The sequence below is a fragment of the Hemicordylus capensis genome, chromosome 5 (genome assembly GCF_027244095.1).
Source record: "Hemicordylus capensis ecotype Gifberg chromosome 5, rHemCap1.1.pri, whole genome shotgun sequence".
NCBI classification, from domain to species: domain Eukaryota; kingdom Metazoa; phylum Chordata; class Lepidosauria; order Squamata; family Cordylidae; genus Hemicordylus; species Hemicordylus capensis.
In genome coordinates this window covers 33,410,581-33,430,696 of record NC_069661.1, presented here as the reverse complement: position 1 = coordinate 33,430,696, position 20,116 = coordinate 33,410,581, and the positions used below count along the sequence as shown (strand labels likewise).

The 20,116-nt window shown below is 44.4% G+C and overlaps 1 protein-coding gene across 1 annotated transcript in view; it reads left to right on the top strand.

Moving 5' to 3' along the window:
• TACR3 (tachykinin receptor 3) overlaps nucleotides 1-19,736 on the top strand; it is a 96,429-nt gene extending 76,693 nt beyond the window's left edge. The window contains exons 4-5 of the mRNA XM_053251423.1: nucleotides 2,862-3,058; nucleotides 15,567-19,736. Coding sequence (XP_053107398.1) covers nucleotides 2,862-3,058; nucleotides 15,567-15,882 — 513 coding nt within the window. The 3' untranslated portion in view covers nucleotides 15,883-19,736. The remainder of the gene's footprint in view (nucleotides 1-2,861; nucleotides 3,059-15,566) is intronic.
• The last annotated feature ends 380 nt before the right edge of the window (nucleotides 19,737-20,116 follow it).

The window sequence follows — 20,116 nt, the reverse complement described above, 5'->3', positions numbered from 1 at the left end:
GCACTGGTGTAGACAATGCAAGCTCGTGCCCACTGACTGCGGCCTCCAGGAGCTATTGGCCTTCCTCCAGGATGGTCTGGACTAGGGTCTTCAGGCAAATACCATTAAGTGCCACACAGCGGCACTGGGAACTCTCCTTACACCACCGAAGGGGGAAAGCATATTGTCCCATCCTAGCTTGAAGCGATTCCTGCGTGGAGCGATGCTTATATCACCACTGGTGGTACACAGGTTTCCGTTTTGGGACCTGTACAAAGTCAGAGTCCTGCACACACACCCATTCGAGCCGCTGCACTCTATCTCAGTACGGATACTCTCCATGAAGACGGCGTTCCTGGTAGCCATCACCTCCGCCAGGCGAGTGTCAGAGCTCAGGGCGCTATCCACCAACAGTATATTCTGCATATTCTCAGCGGATTCAGTGACACTGATTCCAGACCCCTCATTCCAACCAAAGGTTGCTTCAGTCTTCCACAGATCCCAGAATCTCGTTCTGCCCTCCTTCTGCCTGAAGCCCTCCCACCCTCGGGAGAAGGAATGGCACAAACTAGACGTCTGCCAGTGCCTAAAGGCCTACCTCAAACGGACATCACGCTTCAGGGCCATGGAAGCCCTCTTCGTATCCTTCCTACCATCCACAGTGGGGCAACCAGTATCATCAGTCACTCTGGCTAGATGGATAAAGGCCTGTGTTGCCCTGACATACGAAGTACAACACCTGCCTACCCCTCTGAGGCTAATGGCTCACTCCATACGCTCAGTGACGACCTTGGCAGCATTCTCTACAAACACCCCCCTTGAGGACATCTGTAGAGCAGCAACATGGTCTGTTCCAACTACTTTTACAAGGCACTACAAGCTAGACCTCTAGCATTCGGCAGAGGCAGCCTTTGGCAGGCATGTTCTCCAACACGTTTTTCCTCCCCAGTAGCCAGCGGTGCCTGCCCTCCTAGGGTCTTTACCTGTGGCATGTCCCACATGACTGAGATGTCCTCACCCAGCAGCTACACTCACCGTGAAGGCTTGGTCACTCACCGTGAAGGCTTCTTCTTGCTGCTGGTGTTGAAGACATCTGGACCCACCCTGGGTGCCCTCAGCTACTGGCTTTTTTCCTATCTGAACTGTACCTACTGAACCATACCTACCTTAACAACTAACCAGCCTTTTGTCTTATACATTCTCTGTCTAGCTTCTAGAGGCTTGGCTGTTCTAACTAAACTGGGAGGGGTTATCCTCCTGGGCCACTTAAAGGCTTTCAATTTGAATTGATGACATCCTGCACTGGAGCATGCTGGGAAGGATAACCCACATGACTGAGATGTCCTCAACACCAGCAGCAAGAAGAAGCCTTCATGGTGAGTGACCAGTGCTCCTTTTTGTCAGTTCTACTACACACACCGAGTATGATAGAAGCATATCACTGAGTTTGCAGGTACCCAGGGCAGGCAGGTCACTGTTCTGAGAAAAGGGCTTTCTAAGAGGCTCAAATCAAGGTGATTAAAAGCTTTCCACCACACAACATTATGTAACATTCAAATAGACAATACCCACAGGAGAAACAAGACATGAGCAAACCTGGTTTTAATGTTGACTGTCTGTGCCGTCAGTCATCATCCAGAAGGAGGGGGGAAATGGAACACAAGAAAAGTAACAATTAAACCCTTTTACATGCACATGGTGTCAAAGACAAATGGAAGAGGTCACTGATCCTCCATTCTTCAGGCACTGCATTCTCCTCCTCTAGAAACATCTCCAAGTGCTGGAGGGACTGGATTACCTCTGCAATCTTCCCACTGCATCATATTTGGGCATTACTTCTGGTGCTCACATCCTTTTTTAAGTTTCACATCTTTCAAAGAATGAAATCATCTTGTCTTTCTATTCATTATCTAACCTGGAGCTTTCCCCTCTTAGCTATTCCCTACTCCCTTGAGAGCCCTGGCAATGATTTGCATTGTCTCTTTATGAGCATTGGTTCTGAGGCAGAGGAGAGGAACGAAGTTAATTTTGTAATCTATTTAACATTCTCAGAATGGGCCGGTTTGTCGTTTCATGATAAACCTGCTGTTTCTTTATTCAATTTGTGCCTGCTTCTCAAACTACAGGTCCCCAAAGTGGCTCAACAATGTGTTTAGAAACAACAGAAATCAACTTGAATTAAAATTAAAACAATGGCATCCTACTGACACATCAGGGTTTTCTACTGCATGGGGGGAGGGGGGACAATTTTCACTGATGTGCAGCCCCAATGGGGATGGAAGGGTGTTTCAGCACTGCTACTGCTGCTGTGGCAGGGTGCAAACTAAAGTTCTTACAGACAGAAGAGCAGGATTCTTGCAATATTATAAAAAGAGAAGAGTCATGTACTGGTGACAGACTGAACAGAGGAAACAAAGGAGATAAGAGTCAAAGATAAAGCCAAGGCTTTGGGCCTGTTCAGCAGAGTGGATGGTCAGGGTGAAGAAATGTTGGCTCAGTTTATCAGCCAGACAAAATATTTTACTCATCAAGCTATGTTGGTACACTGCCCATCAGGACTGTTTTCACTCATCAGGCATCATTTTTTACATGGCGCAGACTAGTAGACTAGTGGATTTCTGCAGCTCTGTGGATGATGATATTCTCAGTGGGCAAGGAGAGCATGAGAACAGGAGGGTGTGGGAGGAAGGATGAGGGATCTAGTCATGAAAGACACTCCCTTTTAAAAATATATATATGCTGATTTGTTTCTTTCCATCATTATCCATATTTCCAGAATGCTGATCCTGAGTTCTTAGTTGGCCCCTGTAACTATCTGGTATTTCCAAGAACAAAAGACCCTTTTGTCTCTATGGTTTTCAACATTGGTACTTCTTTTCCAGGTGGTGAAAATGATGATTGTCGTCGTGCTGACGTTTGCAGTCTGCTGGTTGCCATACCACATTTACTTTGTAGTTACTGGTATCGATGAGAACTTGAACCGGTGGAAATATATTCAGCAGATCTACCTAGCGACCTTTTGGCTTGCCATGAGTTCTACCATGTACAATCCTATTATCTACTGCTGTCTCAATAAGAGGTAAGGATATTGTATAAATCTGATAAGCATGTATGACTGTAATTTAAGAATCTCTCTCTTCATGTGCCTTCTCCAATTGGGGGGTTGGCGGCCAGGAAAAGCCATAGATCACAGTCCCTAGATATTTTCTGTGTCCATTTCTAGACACTTTTAAAGAATAAAAACTGTAAAGATTGTGAATATCCCAAACATTTTATTTTCATTTATTTATGTAGCAAAACAGGAAGATATCTACAACAATGAAAATTTATAGACCGCTTGTCAACAAAAGTTCCCAAAGCATTTTACATAGACATAAATAAATAAATTAAATGGCCCCCTGTCCCCAAAAGGATTGCAATCTAAAGGAGAAATTGAAGAGAGATACCAGCAACAGCCACTGACGGGATGCTGTGCTGTGGTTGGATAGGGCCAGTTGCTCTCCCCATGCTAAATAAAGAGAATCACCACTTTTAAAAGGTGTATCTTATGTAACACTCAACTGTAATGTACATATTCCCTGTAGATCCTTCCTCTGGTTTATCTAAACATCCAAAATTCTTAGGACGGCTTCACACAATCACCAACAAGGCAGTAAATCAGGAACGTGTAGGTAAAATACTGGGAACAGGGAACATGTGCTCCTAATGGGCGTGCCATGTCATGCCACCCAAGTCCAGTTCCCATGCTGCATTAGCGATCTTTTAGGAACTTGGTCATGCTAACTTCAGTCCCCGGTTACAGAAGTCAGCTTGAAGTAGGTAAGATGTTGGTAACACAGTACAGGAATCAGACTTGGGCGGCTTTACATGGCACACCTGTTGGGAGTACATGCTCCCAGTTCCCACTGTTTTACCTCTACGTTCCCAACTGTCTGCCTTGCCAGCAGTCTTAGTGTGTGCTCTCAGGAACATACACTTTTATTGCAGATTCGTCAGTCCCGAACATTATTCACTCTCTGATTATCTTCTTACAACCACTCATGGGGATCAGACCGACCCCCTCAAGGGCCAATGCACTGCAGTGCAGTGAGTGTAACATGGAGAACTGGCAGACTATGTACTAATCTGCTTCAGAAGAATAATGTGGTACAGTATCATTTCATGCTGGTGATGCTGTCAAAGTTATTTTTCCTTGCAAACATTGTGGCATAATTCTTTTCCGGATCAAATTTAAATCCCAAGTCTGAGAAGAAATCAATTTCTTCCTTTCTCACACCCACCATGAGCCCCAACCCCACTCTGATCTTCCCTCTCACCTATTTATATGGCTGTTAATTCAATCAGTGGTGCTAGCACTGGGAGGTCTTTCACCCATCTGGTGCCTGGCATGCTGTGACATAGTGTATCAAGCACAAGTAGATCTGTGAAATGTAGTTGTTGCGTCTGTAGCAGCATTCCCTCTAACTTCAACTCTCAGCATCCCCAGCTGCGATGGCCTTTGGCTGAGAATTATGGGAGTTGTAGTCAAAAACATCTGGGATTCCCTGTTAGAGGGAACACTGGTCTGTAGTAGGCTCCAAGAAAACTAGATTTCCCAGCATGGATTTGGCATTCGGAGTAGCAGCATTTCAGGCACAATCAGATTGGGGAGAAGAGGTCTGCTGCCAGTCCTGCTACTGGAACTAACATCCAGGTAACAGGGGAGATGAAAGGGAAGAGGTTTTGGAGGTTTATAGGGGGCTAGGGAGGGATTAGATCCTAATGCACTATCAGTTTAATGCACTATCATTTTAATATGTTTTAACTTGCTGAGACAGTTCGTATCTGTTCTATGGATTTTTAACTGTTTTATATTGATTTTTTGGTCTTAACTTGTATACCACCTGGAGATTTCTATATCAGACAGTATAGAAATACAATAAACAAACAAACAATTTAGGGGTGTGCATGGACCATTTGGCTCAGTTCAGTTCGAATTCAGCTCAAATTCAGACCAAACCGCACCAAAGTGAACCGGTTCCGTCAAACAGATCAGCTGGTCTGGTCGGTTTGATGAACCAGCTTGAAACAGTTTGAAGCAGTTCACGATCAGACTGCTCAGACCAGACTGGTTTGCAGCAGTCCAGTTCACAAGTGAACCACTTCTGCACATCCCTACTATCAGTGGCATAATTGACTCATAGTTGGGCTCACAACCTTTCTAAACTGAGCTGTTTTCTGGGGTTTGAAAACTACTTTACATTTTCTAAGCTCCAAAATTAGCTTAAATGGGGGATGGGGAAATCATCGCATCACTCCTTCAAACCACAAGTGGAAGGTCACATTTGAATACTTCCCTGTGACAAAAACTCCCTGCACAAGAGAAGTTAGTATGTCAAAGAGAAGGCTAAGCTAGAACTGTTCTCTGTGACAGGCTAGCTGCATGAAGTATTTGGTATGTTCATCACGTAAACAATCCATTGTTCGAAATCCTCATATAGTACTTTATAAGACACAGGGTCACAAATCTTTTTTGCAGACTTACAAGCCAGCCAGGAGGAGAAACCTTCTTCCTAACTTCTGCAGCATCTCAGTTGCCAGGCACAATTTGTTTGTGGCTCCAGTGAGCACCTGCATTTTTGCACCCCTGATAAAATGCATTCATTTTTTGAATGGTTGGCTGCAAACCTGTGTAAAAATTCAGGTTTGAAAGCTAAATCATGGTCCATATCATCCCTGACCCTGAACAGGGCCAGCCAGTCCCACAACTTACCTTCACACAGAATGTTCCAGTGTCCTTTAAATGGAGCCCCAGGAAGCCCCAGTTATATCTTGGAAGATGTGTGGGGAGTGCTGGGAAATGGTCCTTCCCAGTATTTTCTTCTTAGGAGGGAAGGGGTGGGAGCAGCCACCTCCGTGTTGGACCAAAGGCAATGAGCACATGATTTGGCATTGATCTATTGAAGCTACATTTGCACAGGCCAATGAGAGGGAGAATTTGAGAGTTGCTATAAGCCCACCCACTCAGATTGTGGTAGCTGAGCACCCACCCGCTTGTCAATAGTTGCAGCACAGCACCAAGTAGGGAAGCTTTTCCCCCACACTTGGATTGGTAGTGGTTTTGAGGGCCTTTTCACCTAGTCTGTCCTGTTTAACCTAGGAGGGGTAGTTAAGGGCTAGAGCAGGGGTAGGCAATGTGTGGTTCTCCAGATGTGGCTGAACTGCAATTCCCTTCATTCCCAGCTGTAATGAATGGTGGCTGGGCGTGATGGGAGTTGCAGTTCAGCCACATCTGGAGAACTACACATTACCCATCTCTGGGTTGGTGGGTGGTGCCACTGGCCACAGTTAACAGGTCAGTGCAGATAAAGTGAGAAATGGAAAAAGAACAGTGTTGGTGAGTACCCTGGGGCATGGGGAGGGTGAAAGGGCCGTGCATAGGCCAGCTCCTGAGGGATTTGGGTCCCTGAGTTAAGGGAATGGCACTTCCTCTGGGGCTTGACTACTTTGCTCACTCAGAGCTCTGGGGTTTAGGGGGTTGTGACATGGGCGGGCATTCCTCAAGACAGCTAGATATGTAGCCATGATGAGCTGGGAGCTGTTAAGACTGTTCATTGATTCAAGGTTTATTCTAATGTGCAGTTGGAGCCATTTTGTACAGTTCAAAAAATGTGTAGTGGAAACTACATTTTTGTGCAGTTGGGCCTACAGAGTTTAATAGGAAATTTGGTTGTTTCTGAAAAAGAAACAGAGGAGAAAAGAAACAAAATAGAAATGAATACGGTTTCCTTTCAGTCTTCATAACCTTATACAAAAAGTATATTGAGCGAGCCTTTCCTTACTCTCTCTTATTCTTTACGAGCCACTTCTCTTGCTTCTGCTCTTTTTTTCCTTTCTGCTTCCTGCCTTCCTTCCTTCTCTTATTATTTTCCTTCTCTTCCTTTTTCTATTCATTCTTGTTTTCCTTTCCATCTTTCTTTTGGAAAATTCTGCTGTAAAGGGATCCTTATGGATGGGGGTGGGCTACACCCACCACTTTTGCAGAAGGAAACAAAGTATGGAATAAACCTTATCTGAATTCATAGCTGGGGGGATTTATCCAGAGATAGATTCAGGTATCTGCTGTTGATATCTTAATGTGAGGAGTTACCCATACTATAGGTTGCTTTATCTGTAGCATAAATATCTATATATCTATTTTATTTATTTGATTTGATTTATATACCGCCCTTCCAAAAATTGCTCAGGGCGTTTACATCAAAATAAGAACAATTAAAATCAAAACTAAATCAATTAAACGATTAAAATCATTTAAGCATGAAAACCATTAACATTAAAATAATTTAAAACCAACAAAAATTTAAAACCATAAATCTAATTAAAAGCCTGAGTGAATAAATTTCAACAGAGAGAGTGCATTCCAAAGTCCAGGGGCAGCAACGGAGAAGGCCCATTCCCAAGTAGCTGCCAAACTAGACGAACCTCTCCAGATGATCCTAACAGGAGGTAGGGCTCATGGTGAAGAAGATGTTCTCTTAAATACCCAAGGCCTAAGCTATTTAGGGCTTTATAGGTAATAACCAGCACCTTGTATTTTGCCCGGAAACGTATTGGCAGCCAGTATAGTTCTTTCAACAGAGGAGTAATATGGTCTCTCCAAGATGACCCAGAGACCAAACTGGCTGGCGCATTCTGGACCAACTGCAGTTTCCGGACTCCGTACAAAGGCAGCCCCACATAGAGCACACTGCAGTAATCCAGCCTAGAGGTTACCAGCGTATGTACCACCATTTTGAGGTCATTCATCTCAAGAAACGGACGCAGCTGGTGTATCAGCCAAAGCTGATAAAAAACACCTCTGGCCACCACCTCAACCTGGGACACCAGGAAGAAGTTCAGATCTAGAAACACCCCTGGACTGCATACCTGTTCCTTCTGGGAAAGCGTGACCCCATCCAGAACCGGCAGATCAATATAGTCTCCAAAGTTCCAACCCCACACAATAAGTAACTCCATCTTATCTGGATTCAACCTCAGTTTATAATACCCTCATCCAGCCCATTATTGTCTCCAGGCAGGCATTTAGGGAGGTTATGCTTTCTCCAGATGATGTTGACATAGAGAAATAGATTTGGGTGTCATCAGCATATTGATAACACCCTGCACCAAATCTCTTGATGATCTCTCCCAGCTGTTTCATGTAGATGTTAAACAGAATTAGAGACAATATGGAGTCCTAAGGAACACCATCCGAAAGTTCAGATTTTGAAGAACAACAGTCACCAAGAGACACCATCTGGAATCTGCCTGTGAGGTAGGAGTGGAACCACTGCAAAGCAGTGCTTCTCACCCTCGATATGGGATGAAAATAATTGCTTCTTTGCCGCACGTGTCACCTGAGCATAGATCTTCAAATGCGCTCTATGTAGTAATCTGTCAGATTCGAGTCCAGTCTTTCTCCAGTTGCGCTCTAATCGTCTACCTCACCGCTTCAGCCCCCGTAGTTCTTCCATATACCAAGGGGCCAGATTCGAAGCGGGTCGGAGAGGACACTTAGGAGCGATCGTGTCTACTACCCTGGTGAGTTGCTTATTCCAATTCTCCACCAGAGTGTCAGCAGGATCATCAGCAGAGCCAACACTAAATCCCTCCAAGACTTTTTGGAATCCTATTGGATCCAATAACCTTATTGGGTGGATCATCCTAATGGGCCCCCTGACCCTGCAGAGGTGGGATGTGGTTGTGAGTCCAACCTTAACCAGACATTGGTCCGTCCATGACAATGGGGAAATCACAGGAGTCACCACCCTGTTCAGAGTGAAAGACCAGATCAAGCGTGTGACTGGCAATATGCGTTGGTCCCAAGACCACTTGGGATAGGCCCATAGTTGTCATGGCTGCTATGAACTCCTGAGCCACTCCAGACAAATTGGTCCCCAAGTGAACATTGAAATCCCACAGCACCATAAGCCTGGGAGACTCCAACACCAAGCCTGAGTCCACGTCCGTCAGCTTAGTCAGGGACTCCGTCGGGCAGCTGGGCGATTAGTACACCAACAGAAGTCCCAGTCTATCCCTGGTCTCCAAACTTAGGTACACACATTCAGTATGGTCAGACACATCGACAGGGATCCTGGCAAGGGAGATATTGTTCTTATAGACCACAGCCCCTCCACCTCCCCACCCACATCTCCTCACCTGCTGTTCAATAGAGTATCCTGGAGGGAGAAGCTGGGACCAGACTGGGCCACCAGCCTCCCCCAACCAAGTCTCTGTAATACATACCAGATTGGCCCCTTCATCCAGAATCAGATCATGAATGATTTCAGGTTTATTCTGGACTGACCTGGCATTACAAAGGAGCAAGATGAGGCTCTTTGGGTGGTTGGCATTGCTTTCCAAGGTCAAAGAGCTGGTAGGACAGCCAGAAGGGGAAACAGCAATTAAGTTTCTAATTTCCCTTCCCCTACAATGGCCTGCTGACCTGTCAACTATTCCCCACCACCACTGGAATCGCTGCCCCATAATCAGTGGATACACCCCCTGTCTCCCCATCTTCAGACAGACCCAGGCACATTAAAACTCAACTCACCCAGGATTGCAAACAGAAGCTGAATTAAAATAGCCACCCACCCACTTTCCCATGAGGGATCCTGAGCCGAACAGCCTGGCCCTCACCATCCCCTGAAGTGGCTCCACCAAAGGGGTGACCCCCTTTGGTGTCACCCCTTCAGTGGCAACCCCACCAGTGGCGGGCCTGCCGCCACAGGCAACGTCCCTATAAAGGCCCAGAACTGGGCATATGACCCCAGGAACTGCTGAGTCACCCACGCTTGGCCCCAGGCCTGCACACATTTCCCACAGATGTTACCCAGAGGCAGCAGGCTACATTCTCACAGGGGAAGCAGACAGGTAGTAGCAGAAGGAGCCAACAGCACACACTCAGTCTCCCACCCCAAGCAGCACTGAAAGGGCAGTCGATGGGCTCTTCCTCTCCTCTGCTGGGCTTTCTAGGAGACTGAGAGACAAGCAATGTTCCTATAAAGGCCCAGAGCTGGACAGATGACCCTAAGAACTGCTAGTTCACCCACCCCTGGCCCCAGACTTGCAAACACTTCCCACAGAAGTGTGTGGTAATAGTTAATTTGTTAAACAAATAGTTAATTTGTTTAATTAAAATACCATTTTATTTGTATACTATATAAAATATGTACACATGTGTTATAAAACATAAATGTTTAAATATATAAGACTTTATAAGAAGACTTTCAAAAACTCTTGCTGCTTTATTCTCAGGTGTGGGTGCAATGGAACTTACGTCTAAATAAACATGCATAAGAGCAGGCTGCAAATCAACCAAATGTAATAGCATAATTCACAAATGAAATCAGTGCCTAATTCAATATTGAGTAACTATTCCAGAATATTATTTTGAAATCTCTTTGGGAAGAGTGCCAGATAGCATGTGATAATTGCTACAATATGTATGCAAATATTGTAAGATGATTATAGAAACCTAATGAATAAATAAACCACAATTTTAAGCATCTTGATCAAACACCTGTCAGTTGCAATCTCATTGAATATACAAGGACCTAATCCCATTTGGATTTGCATCTGGTATTAAAAGCACAAATCTTTTCCCCTTCCCCAAGCAATAAAATAATATAGACCTAAAATTTCTATCACTTGCCGGTATTTGAAACAATCATAATGGTTTATTTATATAATTTGAACCACAGTGAACTATTTTAATCCTAATGCTTTATATTTCACATTGCTACTTCCATTGGTGCAACTTGGGTTCAACATAATATAATAGGGGTATTTTCATGACATATCCAGGGTGAGTGAACATAAATATTGAAGGAGCAGGATCAAAGTGGCATTCTCTGCTATCAGTTGTCCAGTTGAATATCTGAATAGTGCTCACATGTATCCAGTGTATGTGCATAGAGCTTTCTCCATACAAACTGGAGCCACAAAAAATCAGAGTTCCCACTTCCAGGGAAAGAGCCCTTCGTATGTACAGTTGTATGATACATGCTATACAGACATTCAACTGAAATCATGTAAATGACCCCTCTGCACATTTTCATGTACCCTGGATATATTGTAAGAACAGATTTATGTCCAAATAGTACAACCTCTGCTGAGAAGAGAAGCAACTGACTACTCTCAACATGAAGTTGGCTGAGGGTCAGTTTATACAATCAGTATGATAATGTTTTCCTGGACTGACCATCTTCAAGCTTCAGACAGGGGTGGAGTTGCACATCTCATCTGCATTTGCACATAACGAGGAAGCCCCCCGCCCACTCTCCCATCCGAGCTCAGAAATCATGGACATAAAGGTCTCTCTGCCTCCAGAGAGGAGGGGAACTGGCTGCCTAGGCTTCCTTCTTGACTGAAGGACAGTCCGAGCTGCCAATAGCAGCTGGAATGAGGTTGGAGCTTCCTCCCTCAACTCTGGTTGGGAAAGAGCCTGGTTGCAATGCTGCATTCAGATGTAACACTGGCACCGCAGAACCAGAGGTCCAGGTGGTGAAACTTACTAGAAACTGGAGGTACAATTCAGAGTTTGGGGAGGGAAACCGCGGGTCCCTTTCCCAGCAAAACTGTGGTTTCCCACATACAGATGTACAGAAAATGAAAACGGAGGCCCCTTCACCTCCAGTTTCATGTTATGTGTGAATGTGGACTTCTTGTTGGTAAGAGAGAGAAATTCAGAATAATTTTTTGATATGCTAGTTTTCTGCTTCGGGATGTTTTATCCAGGGAGAAGTATTCAAAAATTCAACTTAAACATCTAGGGAAAATGTTACTACTTGATTCTTTCAGCTGTATAAATTAACCCTGAACTTGCCAAACAGAAGAGATAAAATATCTCATTCACAACATTTCTTACTTGCCATTTGCATTTTACTTTCAATGTCTGAGGTTAACGAATTGTTGATGGACACACCAGTAGCATTGTGTGCCAATTTTAAACTTTTAAATAGAGATATATTATTTTTATATTAATATTTAATATCTGTACATTTTGTATGTTAATTGTGCGTTGTTTTAATTATATTGTATACTGCTTTGGGATTCTTTTAATGAAAAGTGATATAGAAATCGAACAACTTTAAAAAAAATGTCCTTGGAATCACATCCAAGCCCTGTTCTCACAACATATTCAACATATTCAGACTGTATATAGAGAGAGGGTTACCTATAGACACTCACTTGGGATGTATGCATGGTGTGTGTATGTGCATATAACTCCACTGATGTAGGGCTCATTCTGCAATGGGAAACCCTGCGTCTTTGGGGTTCTAGATTGTGTAGAGAAAGCTCTACACATATAGAGGCTATTATTACGATCAGCTGAAACCGGGCTAGGAAAGCCAAGCCCAGTCTTTACTGATCATAAGAACCTCTGGGAGCAGTGCAGCAAATGGTGCTGTGCAGTAGCAAACCTTGCAAAGAGGCCAGCCTCTTAAATTAGGTTAAGAGAGCAAGTCTGGGGCTGGGAGACTGTGGGGCTCCTGGATGGCATCAGGGGGGATCCCCATAATGCACCACGCACTTGCGTGGTACCTTATCAGAGTTCTGGGGGCCTCCCAGCCCCCAAACCTCCGTGCTGCCTGGAGCAGCCAGCAGCTGACTGGGCAGGCGATCCACTGCCCAGCAATGTCAGGGAGATCGTCTGCAGGGGAGGTAAGCATTTCGAGGCTTCCTCTCCGCGCTCCGTTGAGCCCTTTCTCTGATTGTGAGAAAGGGCTCATAGAGTTTGACATGCCCAAACACCATCAACTGAATGTGTATGACTGGAGCAGATCATGCTGCCATGATCCTGCTCCCCTCTGTACATGCATTCATTTGCTCAGGATATCTCATTAGAAAAGGGATATACAATTCAGGTTGCTTTCTTTTCCTTGCAGGGATTCATTGCCTTTAACAACTGTACTTGGGAGCTAAAAATTCAGTATGTGAAGGTTTTCTCCAAACAGGGTTTTTTCTCCTTGGTGAAAACGTTAGGCTTGAACTTGGGAAACATAAGCTCAAATCTATTCTCCACAGTGAAACACACTGAGAGACACTGGGCAAGTCACTAGCCCTCTTCTTATGTCATTTCCCTTCCTGCTGCATTCACTGAAAGGATGAGGGGCAATGCATTCATCTTTCTGTATTCCCCAGCAATGGAAACCCTGATCATCCAGAGTTTCTGCTATGTGGGTCTGGCCCCTTTCCCAAGAAAGCAGAATACATAGTGCTGGAGGGAGCATGACGAGCATCTACAGGTGAAACTCGGAAAATTAGAATATCGTGCAAAAGTCCATTAATTTCAGTAATGCAAATTAAAAGGTGAAACTGATATATGAGACAGACGCATTACATGCAAAGCGAGATAAGTCAAGCCTTAATTTGTTATAATTGTGATGATCATGGCGTACAGCTCATGAAAACCCCAAATCCACAATCCCAGAAAATTAGAATATTACATGGAACCAAGAAGACAAGGATTGTAGAATAGAACAATATCGGACCTCTGAAAAGTATAAGCAGGCATATGTATTCAGTACTTGGTTTGGGCCCCTTTTGCAGCAATTACTGCCTCAATGCGGCGTGGCATGGATGCTATCAGCCTGTGGCACTGATGAGGTGTTATGGAAGACCAGGATGCTTCATTAGCAGCCTTCAGCTCTTCTGCATTGTTTGGTCTCATGTCTCTCATCCTTCTCTTGGCAATGCCCCATAGATTCTCTATGGGGTCAGGTCAGGCAAGTTTGCTGGCCAATCAAGCACAGTACACTGTATACTTTTCAGAGGTCCGATATTGTTCTATTCTTCAATCCTTGTCTTATTGGTTCCATGTAATATTCTAATTTTCTGAGATTGTAGATTTGGGGTTTTCATGAGCTGTACACCATGATCATCACAATTATAACAAATTAAGGCTTGACTTATCTCGCTTTGCATGTAATGCGTCTGTCTCATATATCAGTTTCACCTTTTAATTTGCATTACTGAAATTAATGGACTTTTGCACGATATTCTAATTTTCCGGTTTCACCTGTATATTCTCCACTCTCTGTGAACATGGGAGGAATTACATTAGAAGAGGGCTCCTATCACATAGCCTGAAATACTGCATAGGGTTATTGGGCAGCTAAAATGTTCCTCAAAGTTTCTGGGATGATAGGTGCAATAAATGTTACAAATAACCTGTTGTTGTGGTTGTTTTTTTAAAAAAAAATTGCCGTTGCACATGCACAAATGGCCTCTGCGAGGCCCTGGCCATGCCAAGCCTCATGAAGACCATTTGTGCATGCACGGCAGTGGGGGAAATGGCCACCGCGCCAACTTACAGAGGCCTGAACAGGCCGAAAAAGGGGGTGAACCAGGCTGCGGTGGTGATAAACAAGGCTGGCGGGGGGAGGGGAACCTTCATGGACCACATACACAGACACACATACACATGGCCTAAAGGAAGCCCCCGAAGGGGCTAAAGGTTTTTTAAAAATTGCAACCCCCCCTGGACCGAACTGGGGGGGGGGGTTCGAAGGGGTGCCGGACCAAACTGGGCCAGCCGGTTCCATACACACCACTAGTCAGCACTGGTGGGCAGACATTGGGGGTTTGATGGTGCAGGTGAGGCTGACTCTGTAGTGGACTCAGATTGTCCCTTGCTAACTAAGCAAAGAGTAACCTTTAATAGTGGTCATTCTCTTTGTATTTAACAGGGGGAGAGCAATTGGCCCTATTCAGCCCCAGCACATCCTTCCAGTATCTGTTGCTTATGTCTCCTTTGTGTTTCTTCTTAGACTGAGCACTTTGAGAACTGGGAAATACATGGAGGACAGGTCTATCAATGGCTACTAGTCCGATGGCTATAGGGTGTGTGTGTGTGTGTGTACACACATACACACAGCCTCAAAGGCAGGATGCTTCTAAATACCAGTTGCAGGGGAGCAACAGCAGGAAAGAGGGCAAGCCCTCACCCCGTACCCTGCCTGTGGGCTTCTCAGAGGCATCTGGTGGGCCAGTGTGTGAAACAGGATGCTGAACTAGATAGGCCTGGGGTCTATCTAGTCCAGCATGGGCTATTCTTATGCTCTGTGTTAAGCAGGGCTATTCTTATGCTCTATGTTAACTTCTGTATATTCTCATTATTATTATTATTCTGTGTAAACCGCTTTGACTTTTTTTTTTTTTTTTTTGCTGAAAAGTGGTATACAAATAGTAGTAGTAGATTTCAGGGGTGCCACCCCAGGGAGCCCAAACCCCAAGGAAACCTCCTTAGGGGTCCCCAGCCTTGAGGCTTTCCCAGGCTCCAGTCTGGTGTCATGATCCAGATCTGGGTTCAGTGTTAGTCCTGCCTCTACAGATTCTAGCCTGTTGTCATGGTCCAGGACAGGGGCTAGTGCTTTTCCCACCTCCTCATCTTCCATCCCTACTGTAAGTGGAGGTTATGACAGGCGAGGCCATGGCAGCAGCTAAGGAAATCAGCTTATCAGTCTGATCAATTGTTATGCATCAAACACTTGGTACAAAATGAGTTTCGTACAATATTGGCATATAGTATTAATACATTGTTGCTGGGGTGTCTCTGTTCACAGGTTCAGAGCTGGTTTCAAAAGAGCTTTCCAGTGGTGTCCTTTCATCGAAATGTCTAGTTACGACGAATTGGAGCTCAAGACAACTCGGTTCCATCCCACCAGGCAAAGTAGTTTGTACACAGTTTCTAGAATGGAATCTAGCATGTCCGTAGTATTTGACGCCAGTGATGGAGAAAGCATCAAGTCTAGCCTCAAGAAAAGAGCTCCTTTGCAGGAAGCAAGCTTTAATGGCTGTTCACGCAGGAGTTCCAAAACCACCTCAACAGTGTCAAGTTATGTAAACTCTCCCTATACATCTGTGGATGAGTATTCCTAAAGCTTTAAGTAAGTGTATTCTGGGTGTAAGGGAAAGCAGTATTGCTGACAAATGGACAGTGCTATTCTGCGTTAGATCCCAACATCCAAGTTTCTGGAAGGCAATTCCTGAACATTAATTGAACAATAAGTCAATTACTGAGCATTGATTGCATGTATATTTATATGTATCATCATAAGCCTTCCGTGGTGTAAGTCATTGTACTTTGGAAAAGACACCAACCAATATGACACCTGTTTACATTAGTATAATGACATTGTGCCATGTTGTACAAAAAGAATGTTTGTATATATTATACAAAATGAACCTACCATGTACATTGTTTTTGAATGAGGATAACAAATCACTCATCTGACTTGCTGAATTGTAAATGTTACCATTTAAGGTGACACAAGAGGTTCTACTGGTGTTAGGTTTATTTTAAAAAAACTGTCTTGATGGACAATCAGATTATCCTAATACCCACTGGAGCAGAGATAAAGCTAGTCGTAACTCCAAGTTGAATGCACTTAACCAGGCCTGTGCATTTTTGGATATCAGAACTGATATTGACCATTTTGGAGAATGGAGATAATTCTGATCCAAAATAGGAAAACATATTGGATCAGAATTATCTGATATGGTTTCAGGGATTTCAGGAAATGTTTCAATAAAATTTTGGGATTTCAGCACACAAAATAGCAGCAGAAATACAAAATGAAGTTCTTGGTTTTCCGCCTGAGTGCAGCTGGTGGGACCCATCTTTCGCAACCTATCTGCCTGCCCACTTGTCCATGCATTTGTTTCTTTATTTAGGTGATTATTTATTTACTTCCAAATTTAAAAATAAAGTGATAGATTCTCAGATGTTAAATCACTTCCCCTGTGATTCTGATGTTACATCACTTTTTGCCATGCTTCTCAGATGTGAGTTCAATTTCTGGGTTACTTTAAAAATAATAATAATAAATCAATGGATGGGCCACTTTAATTGAAATTAAATACAAAGAGCACTGCCATCCTCCACTATGTATGTGCCAAATTTCAGAGCTCCCTGTCCAGCCATTTTTTCCACTGATTTTTTTATTTCCCCATAGACACCTATGGGGAATCCAGTAACAAAAATGATATTCAGAAGGATCCTAAGGACCCAAAACTGAAAATCTGCACTGCAGATCAGATTTCAATCTGATCCAAAATTTGTGACTTTGCACAGGCCTAGTCTACTTCCTAACAGAGGAACAGTTAGCCATTCAGCATAAAGGCTCCTTTAAAGGGTTGTCAGGTTTCAGAGATTTTCTATGCCCCTTTAAAACTAGGGGTGTGCACGGAACTGGCTGGCCCGGTTCAGTTCAAGTCCGGACTGGACTCGAACCTGACCAGACCAGTTCGGTCTGGCACCCCCTCGAACCCTCCCCGGTTCAGTTCAGTCCGGGGGGGGTGGTTCAGGACACAGTCTCTTTAAGGCGGAGGAGAGCATGTCTGTACCTGCTCCTCCTCCACTCAGAACCCTTGCTGCCATCCCAGCACTCCCCTCAGCTGCCACATAGTTGCCCCTGTGTGGCACCAGCATGCACATCGCATCAGCACATGCGTGGTCAGCATGGTCTGTCCATGCCTTCTCCCCTGCCTGCCCACCTGGTAATGATTGTGAGTATAGCCTTCTTATCTGGCAATAGAGATTGGTAGCATTCAAGGCCTAGCTAGTACTGAAGAATCAGTGCTGAAATATTGCCTCTGAGCTGCTTTTGACTTAGTTGAGCCTTATACTTTGTGTGGGAGATCAACCAACCATGCTGGGGAGGAAATATACAGGAGAAGTGATGGGTGCTGCATTGCAGTAGTTTTAAATAGGGATGTGCAAACAGGGTCAACCCCGAACCTGTTCGAGGTTGAACCGGTTCGGTTCAACTGTTCAGGGTCAAACCAACCCCCCACCCCAGTTAGGTCCGACCTCGGACCACCACCCCCCCCACTGACAGTTTGAAGGATTCAAAAAAAATACATTTTTTAACAGATTAATTTTTTTATTTATTTGCCTTCTCCCCTTCGGGGGAGTTCGTTGGGGTGGTGGTGGTGGGGACTGCAGAGGTTCCCCCTCCCTGCACCAGCCTCAGTAATCACCCCCTCTGGCCCTTTTGGGTTGGTTTTTTGGCCCGTTCAGGCCTCCGTATATTGGCACAGCGGCCATTTTGGAAGCTGCTGTGCATGCGCAAATGGCATCTGCAAGGCCCTGGGCCATGCCAGGCATGCTGGTGCCACACAGGGGCAGCTGTAGGGGAGCGCTGGGATGGTAGCAATGGTGGCGAGTGGAGGAGGAGCAGGTACAGACCTGCTCTCCTCCACCTTAAAGAGGCTGTGTAATCCCTCGAATTTAAAGGGAGGTGCCAGCGATTCGGACAACCGAATCGCATTTTGGCACATCCCTAACCCATATTCATAGACACACCTGGCCAAATATTACTCTTTCTGTGTGATGCCATACACAGAACCAGTCCACTTGGAGAAGTTCTAGACATCTGAATCAGCCCTAGGTGTGCAATTATATTTATATTTGATGTGAGTGAAAGGCATCAGTTCTGCAGGAGGGAGCAAAGCCCTATTCATATATGATGTGGTACATACATACAGGTGTTTGACCACACGTACATATTGTGTGGTCCGGTTTGGATGATATTATGTCCCACAGCCTAGCACATATGGACATGCATGCACCATGAACGTGTAGTCCTTTCCACCTCCTGGCACACTAGGGGGCACCTTTCCCAGCTCATATTTGTTGTGTGTAGAGAGAACCAGTTTGGATAAACCACTCTCCCACATAGAGAAAGGTTCCCTGACACTCTGGGAAGGAAGTTGGATGTGCATCATGAGCATCTTTACTGCAGTACTAGAATCAGCAGACTGTGCCATCCAAAATGGCCCAGTGTTGTTGATTATACATTTTAACAGAGAACATGTTTACAGGCAGGATATAGATCAGAAGTATACTACTGTACATCCATTGAACATAATGTTTGAATAACCATATGTGCCTATAATCTGTAGGCACATACACTGTACACAGATTGTACATGTGTTGAACATAGCGTGTGAATAGGACTTGTGCAAATAATTGTGCTTATATACACTGTACACAGTTTATATGTGTGATAATCATAACGGCTTACATACAGTGCAGCACCCCACCGATGGAAGAGTGGGGCATCCATGCTGGCTTTGAATGAGTCCAAAGTCCAAACTGCATTGCTTCTGCTAGCAAACATGGAGAGCCTTGGGAATGATGGAAGCAGCGTCACTGCAGCTCTAACTCAATGCCTAGAAACCACAGAGGATTTCCACATTCACTAGCAGTGGTGATCACTGATGCAGTTTGGACTCCCACAGACCAAAGTACAGACAGACTCTCACCAATGCAGGAACCCATCAGTGGGATGCTGCACTGTATCGTAAGCCAACATACAAACAGAGCTGAGGGCTTTTCCAAAATGCTTTTATATTATCAGTCCTCCCCAATTTAAAAGCACACAGCAAAAAAATATTTGTGCCAAAGGAGCTGATCGATACAGACCCTATAATTAACAGGCTTTGAAAAGAAAGGAATTTCAGCCAGCGTTGAGGCAATTTTTCCTAACCAATTTAGGACAACACAGAGGCAACTAACTCAGTGACTGAGGGGCACTACATTTTGGGGGGAAACCCTGTACAGGTTGTCAGTAAATATGAATGTGTGTACATTGTAAAGGCATTTTTTCCACTTATTTTAAGCCAGCTTTGTCTGTACAGGTTTAAAATTGTAATATTTTGTATAGGGTATGTCTTAAATGTGCAATGGTACATGATCAAATGTTTTTAAAAAGAGAGACAAAAAAGTCTGTGTTTGGAAATGTTCTTATTGCTACTGAAATATTCTGAAATCATTAGCTTTTATACGTGTACTGTTCTAACATTTAGTTTTAGAATGTTGCTGCCTTGCTTGGAGAGATCCATAATCTCAGATGTCATGGCAACCACGAAGGTCATTGATTGGACTCTTTTCCTTTATTCTTTTATGCAGTGCATTTTGTCCTACAGTGTTCTACTCTTCGGTTCCTAATATAATAGCTTCAGATATCCATTGTTAAAATGGGGAGAACCATGGAGCACAATTCAGCCCAAGTTAAGCACGCAGTACTGTCAGCATGCTTAACCCTCTCCCACTTCAGGCCAAACCAGAAGCAAGATGGGAGCTCTGTTTATTTTCAGCATCCTTTTC